The 14,983-nt window shown below is 43.0% G+C and overlaps 1 protein-coding gene across 1 annotated transcript in view; it reads right to left on the bottom strand.

Moving 5' to 3' along the window:
- Window positions 1–14,983, bottom strand: part of LOC145764711 (laminin subunit gamma-1-like) — a 145,169-nt gene that overhangs the window by 34,318 nt on the left and 95,868 nt on the right. Inside the window, exons 12-17 of the mRNA XM_082576369.1 lie at window positions 14,476–14,626; window positions 8,352–8,573; window positions 7,944–8,138; window positions 7,449–7,682; window positions 6,784–6,870; window positions 6,259–6,465 (exon numbers count right to left, since the gene is read on the bottom strand). Coding sequence (XP_082432495.1) covers window positions 6,259–6,465; window positions 6,784–6,870; window positions 7,449–7,682; window positions 7,944–8,138; window positions 8,352–8,573; window positions 14,476–14,626 — 1,096 coding nt within the window. The remainder of the gene's footprint in view (window positions 1–6,258; window positions 6,466–6,783; window positions 6,871–7,448; window positions 7,683–7,943; window positions 8,139–8,351; window positions 8,574–14,475; window positions 14,627–14,983) is intronic.

Raw genomic sequence — 14,983 nt, 5'->3', positions numbered from 1 at the left:
CGATCGACAATGTGATCCAAAAACTGTCGACTGGAAGAATAGATCTGCAGCCCATTCCACCCAGAAGAGATCGGCTATCTCCTCGAAATTCCTTCAGAGCAACGTCTTTACCTTCAAGGAGAAGTTCTATAGACAAATAGACGGCCTACTAATGGGAAACGCCATATCTGGAATCCTCTTCATGGACACCCTTAAAAAGCAGATACTGCGGAACCAGTCAAATCTCACCCTCTAAATATGATACGCTGATGACACGTTTTTGCTGACAGCCAACAACGGAGAAGCCCTAGCCATCCAAAACACCCTCAATCAAGCGCACCCAGCTATTAACTTCGAAATAAAACTACCAAGAACTGACAACGCCGTCTCACAACTCGACTTTACAATGTCAATAAAAATCGACAGAAATGGTGCACTCCACCACGAGTTCTGCCAGTAGAAAGCAAAGCCAAAACTACTTCCACAGTTTGACTCGGCCCTACCCACAAGCACCAAGAATACCACTACTAAACGAAGTACAAAGAAGAAAGGACAGATGTTCCTCACCAAACAGAGTAACACCACATTGACCGAATTCGATAAAACCATCGAGGATGATAACGGATACCCCAAGGACTTCCTCAAGCAATCACCCAGACGACGACGACACCAGCAAAATAAACAAAATCCCCAAACACCGCATATCCAAACACACATTTCCTTTTATGAGCGACGATGCTGATCGTAAAGTAAAAAAATCTTCAAAGACCTTGTTAGCCAGTGCGGATGGACGACAAATGGCTCCTCGTGCCCCATCCTGTGAGTACCATCTGCTTTCAACCAGATGAGAAACGAAATCTGTCAACAAAGAGCCTCCACCCGGACGGCACAGCTGCAAGGGGCAATTGATAAGTCCAGACGCCCCACCATTCTGCAGCTCAACATAGAATGCTACACAACAAGCAAGACCAAAGTTGTGGAGCAGCTTGCCCATACCAACCGGGCACTCGTCATCCTCCTCCAGGAGACCCACTGCACTTCTGCAGATAGGCTAGCTATTCCCAACTACACGCTAGCCGGGTCTACCTTAAGCAGGAAGCACGGCATTGCCACGTTTGTGCATGAGAGCCTGAAGTGGAAGTTTGTCGACCAATCTCCAATTGATGCTGAGATTGAGTGGGTGTGCAACTGTGCATATGTATCTCAGACTACAACATCGTCAACATCTACAAGCCCCCACCCTCGCGAATGTTGCCATCATCCCTTCCAACGTTCCCCTCCCCCAGTCTCTACGCTGGCGACCTCAACTGCCAGCACATCGACTGGGGCTACAACAATACAAGCAGCGACGGACAATTGCTGGCTGACTGGGCCTCTACAAACCATCCTGCCCTTCTATTCAATCCAAAGGAACCAGCCAGTTTCCACTCCGGCCGCTGGGAAACAGGGACAAACCCTGACTTGGCCTTCGCGAGTGTCGACAGCTCTCTTCCAGACAGACGTGTGCTTGAGAAGTTCCCGCGGTCCCAACACCGGCCGTCCCTCATCATCGCCCCAAAACTTGTGGCTCCTGTCCCGAGTTCACCGGTGAAGCGATGGAACTTCAAAAAAGCCGATTGGAATCAATACAGCCTCTTGACCAATATGTCTACAGCAAAGTTACCACCACCTGAAACATGCAACGCAGACGAGGCATACCAGGACTTCTGCAATGCTATAATAATTGCGGCAAAGGCCATAATACCACGTGGCCATCGAACCAGCTATACACCATGCTGGGACTCTGAATGTGAAGCTCTCTATTGCTCCTACTTAAACGCCACCCCGGGTACTGCTTTTAACACCGACGCCACCAGACTACTTGAGCGGCTGGACGCAAAGAAGCTTTAGCGATGGAATGAAGCCGTCCAAACCATCGACTTCTCACACTCAAGCCGCAAAGCATGGAGCATCATCAACAACCTCACTGGGCACTCAGTAAACTCCCCTCGCCAGTGCCCCGTTTCTGCAAATGCCATCGCTTCCCAGCTAGTGCAGAACGGGGTCTACAAGACAAAGGACCGCGAGACATCCCGCCTTGTCGCCAAGGAAGTGTCTGCCCTGTGGCGAGTGGTAATACCACAAGAAGAAACAATCTCTGGAGACTTCACTCCAGAGGAATTCGCCACCGCCCTCCGCCTAGTGAAACCACACAAGTCTCCAGGGCCGGATAAGATCTGCCCTGAGCTTGTGCTCCATGCTGGCCCTGCCCTAAAGTCCTGGTTACGTAGATTCCTCTCTTCCTGCCTGCACCACCTCACAATTCCAAAAATCTGGAGAAGAGCTCTAGTAGTTGCGATCCCTAAGCCTCACAAGCCACCAGAGAACCCAAGGAGTTATCGTCCGATATCCCTCCTCTGTGTTCCTTTAAAAATCCTCGAAAGGCTGATCTATGCCCGCGTCAACCCAATCATCGACCCGCTCCTTCCAAAAGAGAAAGCTGGGTTTCGGCGCGGAAAATCCACCGTAGATCAGGTCACACTGTTCACCCAAGACATCGAGGACTGCTTTGAGGCAAAAAAGAAGGCCGGCGCTGTCTTTCTAGATCTCACAGCTGCCTACGATACTGTATGGCATCGCGGCTTTACTTACAAGCTGCTTCGCCTGCTTCCTGACCGACATATGGTCCATATGATTATGGAACTTGTCAGGAACCGAAGCTTCACCCTCACCACCGGCGAAGCAGACTGAGACGCCTGAAAAACGGCGTCCCACAGGGATCAGTCCTGGCTCCACTTCTTTTCAACATCTACACCCACGACCTGCCAACCACGGTTTCCGCAAAATACGCTTATGCGGACGATCTGGTGATTCTCCACTCCACAAAGTCGTGGGAAAATCTAGAAGACACCTTGAGCCAGGACATGCAAACCATCTCAGCTTATCTCCAGAACTGGCGACTGAAACTCAGCGAAACCAAAACTGTGGCGGCAGCTTTCCACCTACACAATCGGGAAGCTGATCGTGAGCTACATGTCCACAACAACGGAAAACCTTTGTCCTTCTGCCCCAAACCAAGATATCTTGGGGTGACACTAGACAAATCGCTCACATACCGCCACCATTTGGTGTCACTGCGCAAGAAACTCACATCCCGCGCTGCACTACTGAAGCGCCTGGCAGGCTCTAGCTGGGGGGCGAGGGCTGACACTTTGCGAGTAGCAGCCTTAGCCCTTGTCTACTCTTCTGCAGAGTACTATGCACCTGTCTGGTGCCGCAGTGCTCACTGCCACAAAATCGACACTGCCATAAACAGCGCCCTGCGCACAGTGACCGGATGCCTGCGTCCCACACCATTGGACAATCTCCCCATTCTCGCTGGCATCCAACCTGCTGAGCTTCGTCGCGAAGAAGCCACTCTGTCCCTCGGTCGACGGGCACTGGAGCCTAACCACCTTCTCCACCACAAGATCTCTGCTCTCCCAAACGGGCACCCCCGCCGACTGAAATCAAGACACCCATTCGTGCCAGCCGCTCAACTTCTTATCAATGAAGCTGATGTACAAGACATCTCTGCGGCTGCTTGGGCGGACCATAAATGGAGTTCTGAATGGAAGTCAACCGCCACCAGACTCTATTCGTTCATCCCCGACGCCGACACACGCCCCATCGGCCTGACATTACAGAGACAGGCATGGGTGCGCCTCAACCGTCTCCGTACGGGCGTCGGGCTTTTCCGCTCAACCATGCACCAATGGGGAATGGCTTCTTCCTCCTCCTGTGAATGTGGTGCCGAGGAACAGACCGCAGACCACATCATCAATGACTGTACCATCTTCAAGCCACCTAACGGAGTGGAAGGTCTGCGCGTCATGGATGATGAAACTAAAGACTGGCTGCTCTCTAGTAGCCTTCCAGTGTAGTCCGGGAACATCGTGAATCTGGGGTCGTCGTCGTCTGAGCTTCTGGGGCCGAGGGTCTATCCTTTTACCACCCCAGATTCACGATGTTCCCGGACTACACTGGAAGGCTGCTAGAGAGCAGCCAGTCTTTAGTTTCATCATCCATGACGCGCAGACCTTCCACTCCGTTAGGTGGCTTGAAGATGGTACAGTCATTGATGATGTGGTCTGCGGTCTGTTCCTCGGCACCACATTCACAGGAGGAGGAAGAAGCCATTCCCCATTGGTGCATGGTTGAGCGGAAAAGGCCGACGCCCGTACGGAGACGGTTGAGGCGCACCCACGCCTGTCTCTGTAGTGTCAGGCCGATTGGGCGTGTGTCGGCGTCGGGGATGAATGAATGGAGTCTGGTGGTGCTTGACCTCCATTCAGAATTCCATTTATGGTCCGCCCAAGTAGCCGCAGAGATGTCTTGTTCATCAGCTTCGTTGATCAGAAGTTGAGCGGCTGGCACGAATGGGTGTCTTGATTTCAGTCGGCGGGGGTGCCCGTTTGGGAAGGCAGAGATCTTGTGGTGGAGAAGATGATTAGGCTCCAGTGCCCGTCGACCGAGGGACAGAGTGGCTTCTTCGCGACGAAGCTCAGCAGGTTGGATGTCAGCGAGAATGGGGAGATTGTCCAATGGTGTGGGACGCAGGCATCCGGTCACTGTGCGCAGGGCGCTGTTTATGGCAGTGTCGATGTTGTGGCAGTGAGCACTGCGGCACCAGACAGGTGCACAGTACTCTGCTGAAGAGTAGACAAGGGCTAAGGCTGCTATTCGCAAAGTGTCAGCCCTCGCCCCCCAGCTAGAGCCTGCCAGGCGCTTCAGTAATGCAGCGCGGGATGTCAGTTTCTTGCGCAGTGACACCAAATGGTGGCGGTATGTGAGCGATCTGTTTAGTGTCACCCCAAGGTACCTTGGCTCGGGGCAGAAGGACAGAGGTTTTCCGTTGTTGTGGACATGTAGCTCACGATCAGCTTCCCGATTGTGTAGGTGGAAAGCTGCCGCCACAGTTTTGGTTTCGCTGAGTTTCAGTCGCCAGTTCTGGAGATAAGCTGAGATGGTTTGCATGTCCTGGCTCAAGGTGTCTTCTAGATTTTCCCACGACTTTGTGGAGTGGAGAATTGCCAGATCGTCCGCATAAGCGTATTTTGCGGAGACCGTGGTTGGCAGGTCGTGGGTGTAGATGTTGAAAAGAAGTGGAGCCAGGACCGATCTGGGGTGGTAAAAGGATAGACCCTCGGCCCCAGAAGCTAGCCCAGACGACGACGACGAGCCAGTGCGCCTCTTCCTACGCACACGAACCCTCCGAACCGCCCTTTAAAAACGACAAAAGTCTCAACCCTGCGGACTACAAGACACTCCACTGCCCAGCACCGAACAACATGTTCACCACCAAGAATTGTGTCTGCAAGATCATATGCAAGAACTGTGCGGAAAGCTACATAGGCAACACGATCCGCCCACTCCACTCCCGCCTGAAAGAACACCATAGCTGTAATAAAGGTTCCACCTTTAATCATCAACAACGGTGTTGCGCCGACTTCGAATTTACAATCATTGCCAGAGAGAACAACGCGGTACAGTTGCGCTTCAAAGAGGCCAACTAGACAAGTCCAAAGATAACAATCGTGCCCAAAGGGAAAAATTACGACACCTTTAATCAACTGATTCAAAATAATTTTACAGTGATCACGTCTGACAACACATAAACTCAACAGACAGAATCAAGACAGTAGCATCAAGCCGAAGAAAACCGCATAAAACACGGCATACTGACTTCAACACCATTCCTCATAGCACATGATCAGGGAGCTGTGTTCCGAAAGCTAGTGCAAACCGCTACTACCACAGCAAACTCGCAGCATCAGGCTAAAAAAGTCCTTTGTATCTACATTTGTGAAGTGAACAACAATCATGCTGCTAAAAGCGAAACCCAATCTATTGCTCTATATAAGATTTGGTATAGCTGCAATTGGCAAAACATACTTTGTGTCGCCATACTTTTACAAAAGAAATCATCAATTTATCAAGTTGGTTATCAAGTTATCATGTGACAGAAAAAACATTGGATTGAATTTTACTTTTTTGGTTTCGATTTGTTGAAGTTTCTTTATTTTTTAACCGCAGCTTATTAGTAATCAACCAAACAAAAAAAGAAACTGATGTTTTGCTAGAATCTGACATGATGCAGAATTTTTTTCACACCATGTTTGGGTTCATCGTCCTAACGTTATGCTAAAAGGCTTCGTTTTCATGTGGATCAAACATGTTTAATACTTTACTTTGTCGTAACGGAACTCTTTAAGTAAAGTTTTAAAAAATATCCTAGCTATGACGAAGACCATTACTTACCCGTGCAACCCTCTCCTGATATACCGTAGTAGTTTGGTAAGCATCGATCACACCGTTGTCCTCCAACTCCGGGAAGACAGGCGCATTGGCCACTGTCTTGGTCGCATTCTCCCGTGCTCGTTCCCACATAGTTGCAGTTGCACGTTTCACAACCTTGGCCACTTGCAATGTTCCAAAACCCGCTTCTACACCTTTCACAGCGGCGGCCTGCAAAAAATGGTGAGTAATATAGAAAGTTTTTTCTACAAATTAGACAGGGATTCGCAATATACTACTACACAAGAGTGACATGGTAATAGAAGTTCAAAATCTCGAAAAGAATTGCATTAGATATGTTACCTTTTGCAGACTTAAACCTAAAAGAAACCATAGTTATTGCAGGTAGTCAGCTACATTAGATACAACTAAACTTCATATAAAGTAGATTTCATGTTTCTACTTTCTATTTCATTTGCTAAGCATTATTTGAAAATAAGTAATCCCGATCAACATGAGAAATGTTGGAAACGAGATAAAAACACCTACCTTCTACATTGGGGAGACATTGGCACTGTCCTGTCTCAGCGTTGCAGGCAGTCACGTGTTCACTACCCAAGTGGTCACACTCGCACACTAAAGAAAGATCACAGTTAAGTTGTCGGGGAAAAGCATAATTAATAGAGTGTAACTTAATAACTGGTTGAAGTTGCATTTTTCTGTTGAAGTTTGACTTGGCCATATTTAGTTTGGTTCGTTGTCAATGTTTAAATTGTAAAGCGCAATCACATGCATAATATAACCGTACTTCTAAGTTCTAGTTATATAAATGACCCAGACACAATTTCGCCAAGATCTATCTTTGAATTGCAGTATATATGTCGCAGTTTCGCCATGGTAAGTTCGACTTACAAAAGCAAAATGCAAGAAAACCGCAGCTACTAAAATCGCCGAAGGTGTGCTCATTTATACATCTTTACGTGTAGTAATGTTTGACCGCTATGTTTTATCAGGCTTAGCTGAAATGCATGTCAGACTAAACTATAATTTTGGACTACCAAGTTACTATAAAAATCGAGCAAAGACAGCAATTTCCAAAAACATAAAAGCCACTCAGAAGCTGAAACCAAGAAAAAATTAACAAAAAGAACCTAGCAAAACAACAAAACAAAATAAATAGCAGCAGAGAAGAAAACCAATCGTGCATAACTTACACATGCAACGCTCAGCGGGGTTAGTTGTAACAGGCTTTCCGAAGTATCCTGGCAAACAAAATTGGCAACGAAAGCCCGTTGTGTTGTGGATGCACTTCAGGCATTCTCCTGTTGTCCTGTCACAATTCATAACAGCGTTTCCATCGATGTTCCCACTGCAGAGGCACCGGATACAAGGACCCCGACCTCTGGGGTCACCGAACCACCCATCCATGCAGACCTCGCACTGCTTCCCTGTTAAGTAGTTTGTTAATGCTTCAACAATGTAGTTACAGTAAGTTGTTATACATTAGTTCAAATCGTAATTCAGTGCAAAATTTAAACTAGCGGATACAATAAAAATCTGGCTAACAAAACTAGTTCATTTTACAAAGAGAATAAAATGAATAGAAACGGTCGACATGCTTTACGTGTGGTATATGTCGTCGTCATAATATCACAATCTTAATTCAACGTATTGTTGCTACTTTATTATAACATAAAACACCCTCTTACCAGCATGGCCTGGGGGACAGCTTGTACACACTACACTGGAGTCGACAGCGATGGCGCACGATGATCCTTGAGGGCACGGGCACGGTTGACATTCCTGCGGCGTTCCGCGCCTCGATTCATCCCCAGAAAAGTAATATCCATCGATGCATAACTCGCAGTGGTCGCCCATTGTGTTATGATTACACTCGCATAACCCTGGAGTGCGCAAGCAATGTGAAAAATTGTTCATGTCGTGTTAAATACAGTACTTGAAACATTCTACAGATGATATCACCGTGTTAAGCTGAGATATTACATTCTTCAAGCTATTTGAGCCATGAAATAACCCCAGAAAAAAATCTCATTAATTTGGATATTTCTTATGCAGTTCTTGCTTCTTGCAAGCCACAAAGCATTTACGATACGTACCCGTTTCACTATCGCACGTGTCCGAGTGTCCATTGCAGTTGCAAGGAACACATGGAGCATACTCTCCTCCGTTCGGGGGGTCTCGCGTAAATCCAGGGGCGCACTGGTCAGCAAAGTTTCCAACATAGTTATCCAGATCACAAACTTCAACCCAATCAGCTTTCTCCCCAGAACCGAACCGCTCAGCAGATTTAAGCTGAACGTCATCCAAATGGCCGATCACTATGAAATAATATTTACTTGAACACAAACCAGGCCTCGAAACAACTTTTTTTTTCCGGCGGCCAAACGTGTCCGACTGAAGCAAGCTGTTCGGCGGCCAATCACAAGCACATGGCGGCCATCGAAACTTCGACATTGCTGTGAACGTTTATTACGAAACAATTGTTTTAAAACATGTAAAACGAGAAGCGAAAAATATACTAGAATAGTCTATCACGACCGCACTGTTTGATTTGTTGTGATGTAATAATGCCAAAAGTAGCGATAAAGCGAGCAACAAAATACGCACGTTGCACGCTGTTACAGTTATTCACGTTAAATAACTCACGGGCGGAAAAGTAAGTTAATTTTGGGTTGATTCAACGTTCGAGTCAGCACAGATCGATTTAATTTTCCGGCGGGTTATACTGCGTAACAGCAATGCCCAATAAGAAATTTACGCTTGTTTTACATTAATTCAACATCTAGCAACGTTGAATTATCATAAAATAACGTTAATTGCTCAACCAGGTAGCCTACCGGTAACAAATTGATAGCTCCCTGCGAGAAGATTGCCTCGATTTACGTATACACTAACATAATTTCGGCACAATTGCGATACTGCGAACAACACAAAGTCTGTTTGATAAAGAACTAGCTGTCAGAATCGGAATCATCAGATGCTGTATCAGAGCACGAGGTTGAGCGCCATCACTGGAATCGGACACATCAAGAGGCTCATCGCTTGGCTGTAAATCTACACCGTCTTCGCCGTTCGCAATCAAGTGTCCACGTTTTGCGGCTTTGGGGCTTTGATACCAATCTACACGCCTCTTTTTCGTAGAGCTCCATCAGGGTGTTGACTAAGGAACAAATCTATGGCTGTGTTATAACGACTGGGAGGAATGTCTATTGTCTAACCCTAACCTTACAAGCGTTTGTGTGGCCTCGGCATTTTTATTGCCGACGCTAATTCCGAAGACTGAATATATCGCATCAATAAACAGTATTGTGATGTCACTTGCATCCTGCTTATCGTCAGACATCAGCTGCTTGGTTAATCAATAATGTTAGCAATTCAAGCATAGACAATGTGTATTGTGATTTATCGGGTGCTTTGACTGCATTCTAATCCTTTGTGATTATAAGTGACAAAGTACTTTATTCACAAGGGCGCTTGCGTAAAATTTTCTCGGAACTTTATGGCGGACAAATGCGGCCGACGGAAGGGCGAGACCCGGCGGACAAAATGTCAGTTTTTGTAGGTTAATCGCGGCCATGGCCGCGATGGCCGCCTTCAGTTTCGAGGCTTGCAAACACATTTAATTATATTAAGTGAAAATAAGTTTTAAAAATTATGAAGAGTTGATGGTGGAATCACACAATCTTCTGCAATCTGCATGTCAACCTTCTTCGACATACAATTAAAATTTTAAATCTATTTTACCATTCTTAAAACGATAGCGGAACGAAGGACTAGGTGTAAGGGCAAACATCACGCCAGAGTGTTTTATATAGAGCTATAGGCCTATCCATCACAAACATATTTTGCATTCAGAGCTTTAGAAAGGAGACAGTGTCCTACGTAGTGTTTCCAAATTGGGACAAAATTTCAAAACAAGGGTTTTGGGTATTTGAAAAACAGAAACCATTATCGAGTTTTGAATAATCTGCGATTTGGGCAGATTTAAACTTATTATTAACCTACTTAAAACATGCAGATTGCAGATGCAACAGAAAATACACTTTAAACTTAAATGAATGTCTCTCGCTAAAGCACGTTGTTTTCAAATGATCTCTATAACGTAAAGGCACGAAAATCAAAACGTTGAGACTTTTATCATTCACTCTGTTTCATAGTCTTGTGACGAATAGTCCTGTGAATGAACAAGCTCCTTCGGGCTCCTGACGGGAGTTAATTGCAAGCTAAGCATGATGGAATTTAAGATTTTCAGGTCTTTTGTATGTATTCCAAAACAAAACTTCATTTCTAAACTTTTCCTCAGACTTTCTTAAATTCAACCGATGATCCAATACGATGCACGGTGTGATAAAACATTCGAAATAAAGTAAACAATATTGCACCAAATCAGAAAAGTCAATTTATTAATATATAGAGCTTTCGCCACACAAGTGTGGCTTCTTCAGTATAATCTTATTCAAATAGAATCTGGCGAAAGCTCTATATATTAATAAATTGATTTTTCTGATTTGGTGTGATATTGCTTACTTTATTTCTTATGTATGTAGCTGGAAAAAAAAGACTTTTTTTTTTCACTATTCTTTGTTGTGGAGGCATGGTCGCGCAGTCGTGATTTTTACCTTTCACAAAAGAAGAAAACTCCTTAGAAGGAATCCTGATCTTGAACTTTTTAATCAGTTTAACTTCAACATTTTCTCGGTCCTCTTCCATATGACCATTAGGGCTCTGTGAATAGAGTCTTTCCAAAAGAGATTTTGTTGAGGATGCAATTTAACGCTTTCAAGTATTGTGTCTAAAATAGTCTTCGTACTTGTCTTGGTCGCTGGGAGACTTTGAATGATTGAATCTGTTCGACATTTCTCCTTTTGCACACGTTTCTTCAATGTCTCTTGCAGATCTCTACTGATCGCTGTTCCTAAGTGGTTCGTCCCTCTAAGTTGTTTACAGAGACTTAAATTTAGAGAGCTTGTAACATAAGTTTCCCTATCCTTTCTAAGACTTCTTTTAACACACAATTTTTGAAGTTGATTTGATTTTCTTATTGAAGGATTAAAAATAGTCTTTCACAAATACCAAGCAGTAACACCAAAGATTTTAGCCATCTAAACGGCAATAACAGAAAACTGGAATGATTGAAAGTAAAGTGAACAGTGCTGGCTCTACCTTTGAGAAGGCGCCTTCCCGCAGGTAAAGCGCTAACAAATCAGATGACGCGTGCGTAGAAACAATAAACAAATGAGCCTCTGGAACACTAAGTCTTCCAGCTTTTTCAGGGTGGGCTAAACTTGACTACTTTTTTAGCCAGACGAAGGTCAGCACTCTCTTTGCAAAGGTAATCGGCTGTCATTTCAATAGCTTTACAAAGTTTTTATCTCTTCGGAAAACACAAAACTTCTCTCAAACCTAATCATCGCCACCATACTTTCTTTATGTAGCTGGGAGAAACGGCAAAGTAACTTGAAGAAGCTATTTTGTTGAACTTGCAATCAAGGAAGAGAATCTTCTTTTTTCCGAAGAAGGCAATATTCTGAGGTTGTAAATAGCAGGGCTGTGGAGTTGGGCGAAAAATGTACGATTCCAACTCCTTGGTTTATAACTGGCCGACTACGACTCCGGCTTCAGTGTTGCCAGATTTTTTTTAAATTTTTGTCCCTTTTTTTAAAATTTAATTTCACTTTAAAACCCTTTGACTGCCACAGCTTTTTTCAATTGGGTTTACCTCTGTGCCAAGGGTATTTTACCAAAATCGACACTTTTATGAAAAACGAATTTCGGCGTGTTTTTGAAAGGCTGGTTTAGGTTGTTTTGTCAAAATATATTTGGAACTGTCAAGGATATGTTTTGCGCCATCGATGGCTTGTATGACGTCATAAAAAATTATCATTGACGACGTCGTGATGTTGCTTTTTTCCCCCTAAAAACTCTGTTTTTTCTAACTATTCAGCTCACTTTGATTGTCTTTCGTACTTTTGCAACGATTGTCTTGAACTCAGAAGCTAATAAGTCTTCTACGATATAACGCAATTGCACGGCCTACTGTACATTTTAACATTTTAAAATCAATTATAAAATTGGGCTATTGTGATTCTGTATTGCGGAGGCAGCAAGAAACAATGTTGTATGATGCTATATAGCTAGGGCCCGCAAAAGTCAATAAAGTCAAAATTTTTTAAAGATCTTGTCTATCCACGAATCAAAGAATAAAGTTGTTTTCAGCACCTAGGAGACTGTTTCTAAGAAGTTTATAGGTCTAAATAAAGTCAAAATTGACAATAAAATCAAAATTTGTCAAATTATGGCTTTTGACAAACTTTTTGTGTTTTTTAAGTGTAATTTTTGTCAAAATCCTCGTGGAAGCATTGTAAATCAGGAACTGCGACACAATTAAACCATATTAACCCATAAAAGCAGGAAATATGTCACAATGCCCACGGATCAGCAATAACTTTTATCGCAAATTATCCATTGTTTATTCATTGTTACGTAGGCTATTTGAATACTTTTTATAAAACACTCCCTCTTTGCAAACGTGGTCTTTTCCAAGATCAACAGTTTGGATTTAGGAATAGCCTACTGACATTCTGTAATACTAAAATGCCTAAGCAAGCTAAATCGTCGTCAGCAGAAGTTAGACAGATTTGTGGAGATTTTCCTATCGCCAAAAAAAACGACGCACTTTTTATAACCCATAAAACACCTTGACTTTTCAACAAAATATTACGTTTGGGTCTGAAATCGACAAAATATTATGTTTGAGTAACTGGTATCAATTCGAGGAAGAACTGTGCACTCTACAATTAAGAAATTTCGTTAGGTCAAAATAAAGTCAAAATTTGATAAAAAATAAAGTCAAAATTTTTTTTTAAGTCAAAATAAAAATGGCCCTATATATAGTAGCTAAATGCGATAATGAGTACAAAACAGAGGATGAACAGTATGAATAGCACAGGGCTTGAATTATTCAAACTTTTTTAGATAAAAATATTTTTCACATTCTATCTGAAAACCCGATAGCAACAAATAGCCAAAAAAAAACAAGTTTCAGGTTTGGGTAAACCATGGCCACCTAAAGATACGGCCTGATTTGTCACATTTTGCAGAAATTTCCAGGTTTTTCTAACTTTGGGCTAACGTTTAAATAAATTTTTCTTAAAATTAGATTTTTACGCTTTCTTTATTCTTTTCCCCAGATGACACAATAGGTTTTAACATCTTCACATGTTGAAAAACAAAGAAAATTTGATTTTGTAGATTTTAGTCAGACTGTTAATTTTCAATAACAGTCTGATTTTGCGTTTTTCAACTTAGTTTTTCTCATTTGCTACTGCTTCTCCAAGGCAACAAAAAAGGTTTTTGTCATTAGGAAACCGTAGAAAGTAAAAACATCTCAAAATATGTCAGTTAAGCACTAGCAGTAGCTGTAATCAAAATCTGCAAAATGTGACAAATCAGGCCGCATCTCCAGGTGGCCATGGGTAAACCCTGGCTAAAAACACTGGTTTTACGCAGCCAAGTACACTATCAAGTTACATCAATCCTTTTACTGAGTCCCCAGCATAGTTATGATTCAGTACCACTTTTGAAAAGTCTGTAGTATGGTTTGACAAGATATCGAACCCATGCCTACCGATTCAGAAGCAGACACAACCACAAAGCCACCGAACCGGTTTATATAGTTTCGGTCTACGAACTGTTCCCCCATGAGGTGTGCTGCTCAAAATATGAACCGAGAAATGATTCATCCTCGCTTGATCGTGTTGTTTTATCGAGCTAGTCTAGACTATTATGGATCGAGTCACAGTGATAGACGATGGTTTGACTTGCTGTCAATACGCTTGCCCAATGCCTGACACTGATAGCAGCACCATAACGGATTGATGCTATAAGACGGATCACTTAAACCGTTAAGAATCCGTGGCACTTTTTTTGGGTGAACTTTGACTCAAAACTTACAAACTAAAATAAATTGTATGGAAATTGCAAAAAGAAATGGAAAATCAGTTCATTATGTGTGTTAGCGTAAAAATCATTCAAGGAAATACGAGTGAAAATTTAAACATCGTATCTGCTAATTAGGAATATACTCTTTGTAATGGCTACACTTATTTTTCTTCGAGTTTATTATTACACTTGAACGTCGTTCAATGTCTGCTTTTCGATATTCAAAAACATAAAACAGATAGAACTCTACTTATATAAGCTAACATAACAGGATCTTACATCCTTCTCCATACGTGGAACGGATGCTGATTTTATCTAAGCTGTTCAACATCTTCTGAAAGTTAAGTGGAGAGAGTCTTGGAGAGAATCCAGCTGCTTCATGAAGACGGAATCTGTACACCTGCGGCTGGCCGTTGGGGGAAGGGTTGCTCTGTGACAAATTATAACTTCATGTTATAGAAAACATACTTTCAAAAATCCGTTAGTTAGCGATCGTGAGTTGGTTAAAAAAGGTGTGGTGTTTCAATATAACAGAAAGTGCTAAATATAAGGTTAAAAAATATTTACTGAAATTGATGAGGACAGTCGACAAGATTAATATTGACTAGTTATTTTTAATGAAAAAATAAGGATTTTTATGAATAAGTATTTTCAACATTTGTTTGTGTTTTCAGCGAACAGTGGAAAACAAATTTTAAATTAAATAATAAAATTATTTATGAAATCTGTCATATGGCCATCTCTCAATTTTTGGAATTCGGTTAACAAAAAAATTATCATTAGCAAG

Source organism: Aplidium turbinatum, chromosome 2, assembly GCF_918807975.1.
Source record: "Aplidium turbinatum chromosome 2, kaAplTurb1.1, whole genome shotgun sequence".
Taxonomy (NCBI): Eukaryota; Metazoa; Chordata; class Ascidiacea; order Aplousobranchia; family Polyclinidae; genus Aplidium; species Aplidium turbinatum.
The sequence above is the reverse complement of the archived record's forward strand: the minus strand, read 5'-3'. Positions and strand labels throughout refer to the sequence as shown.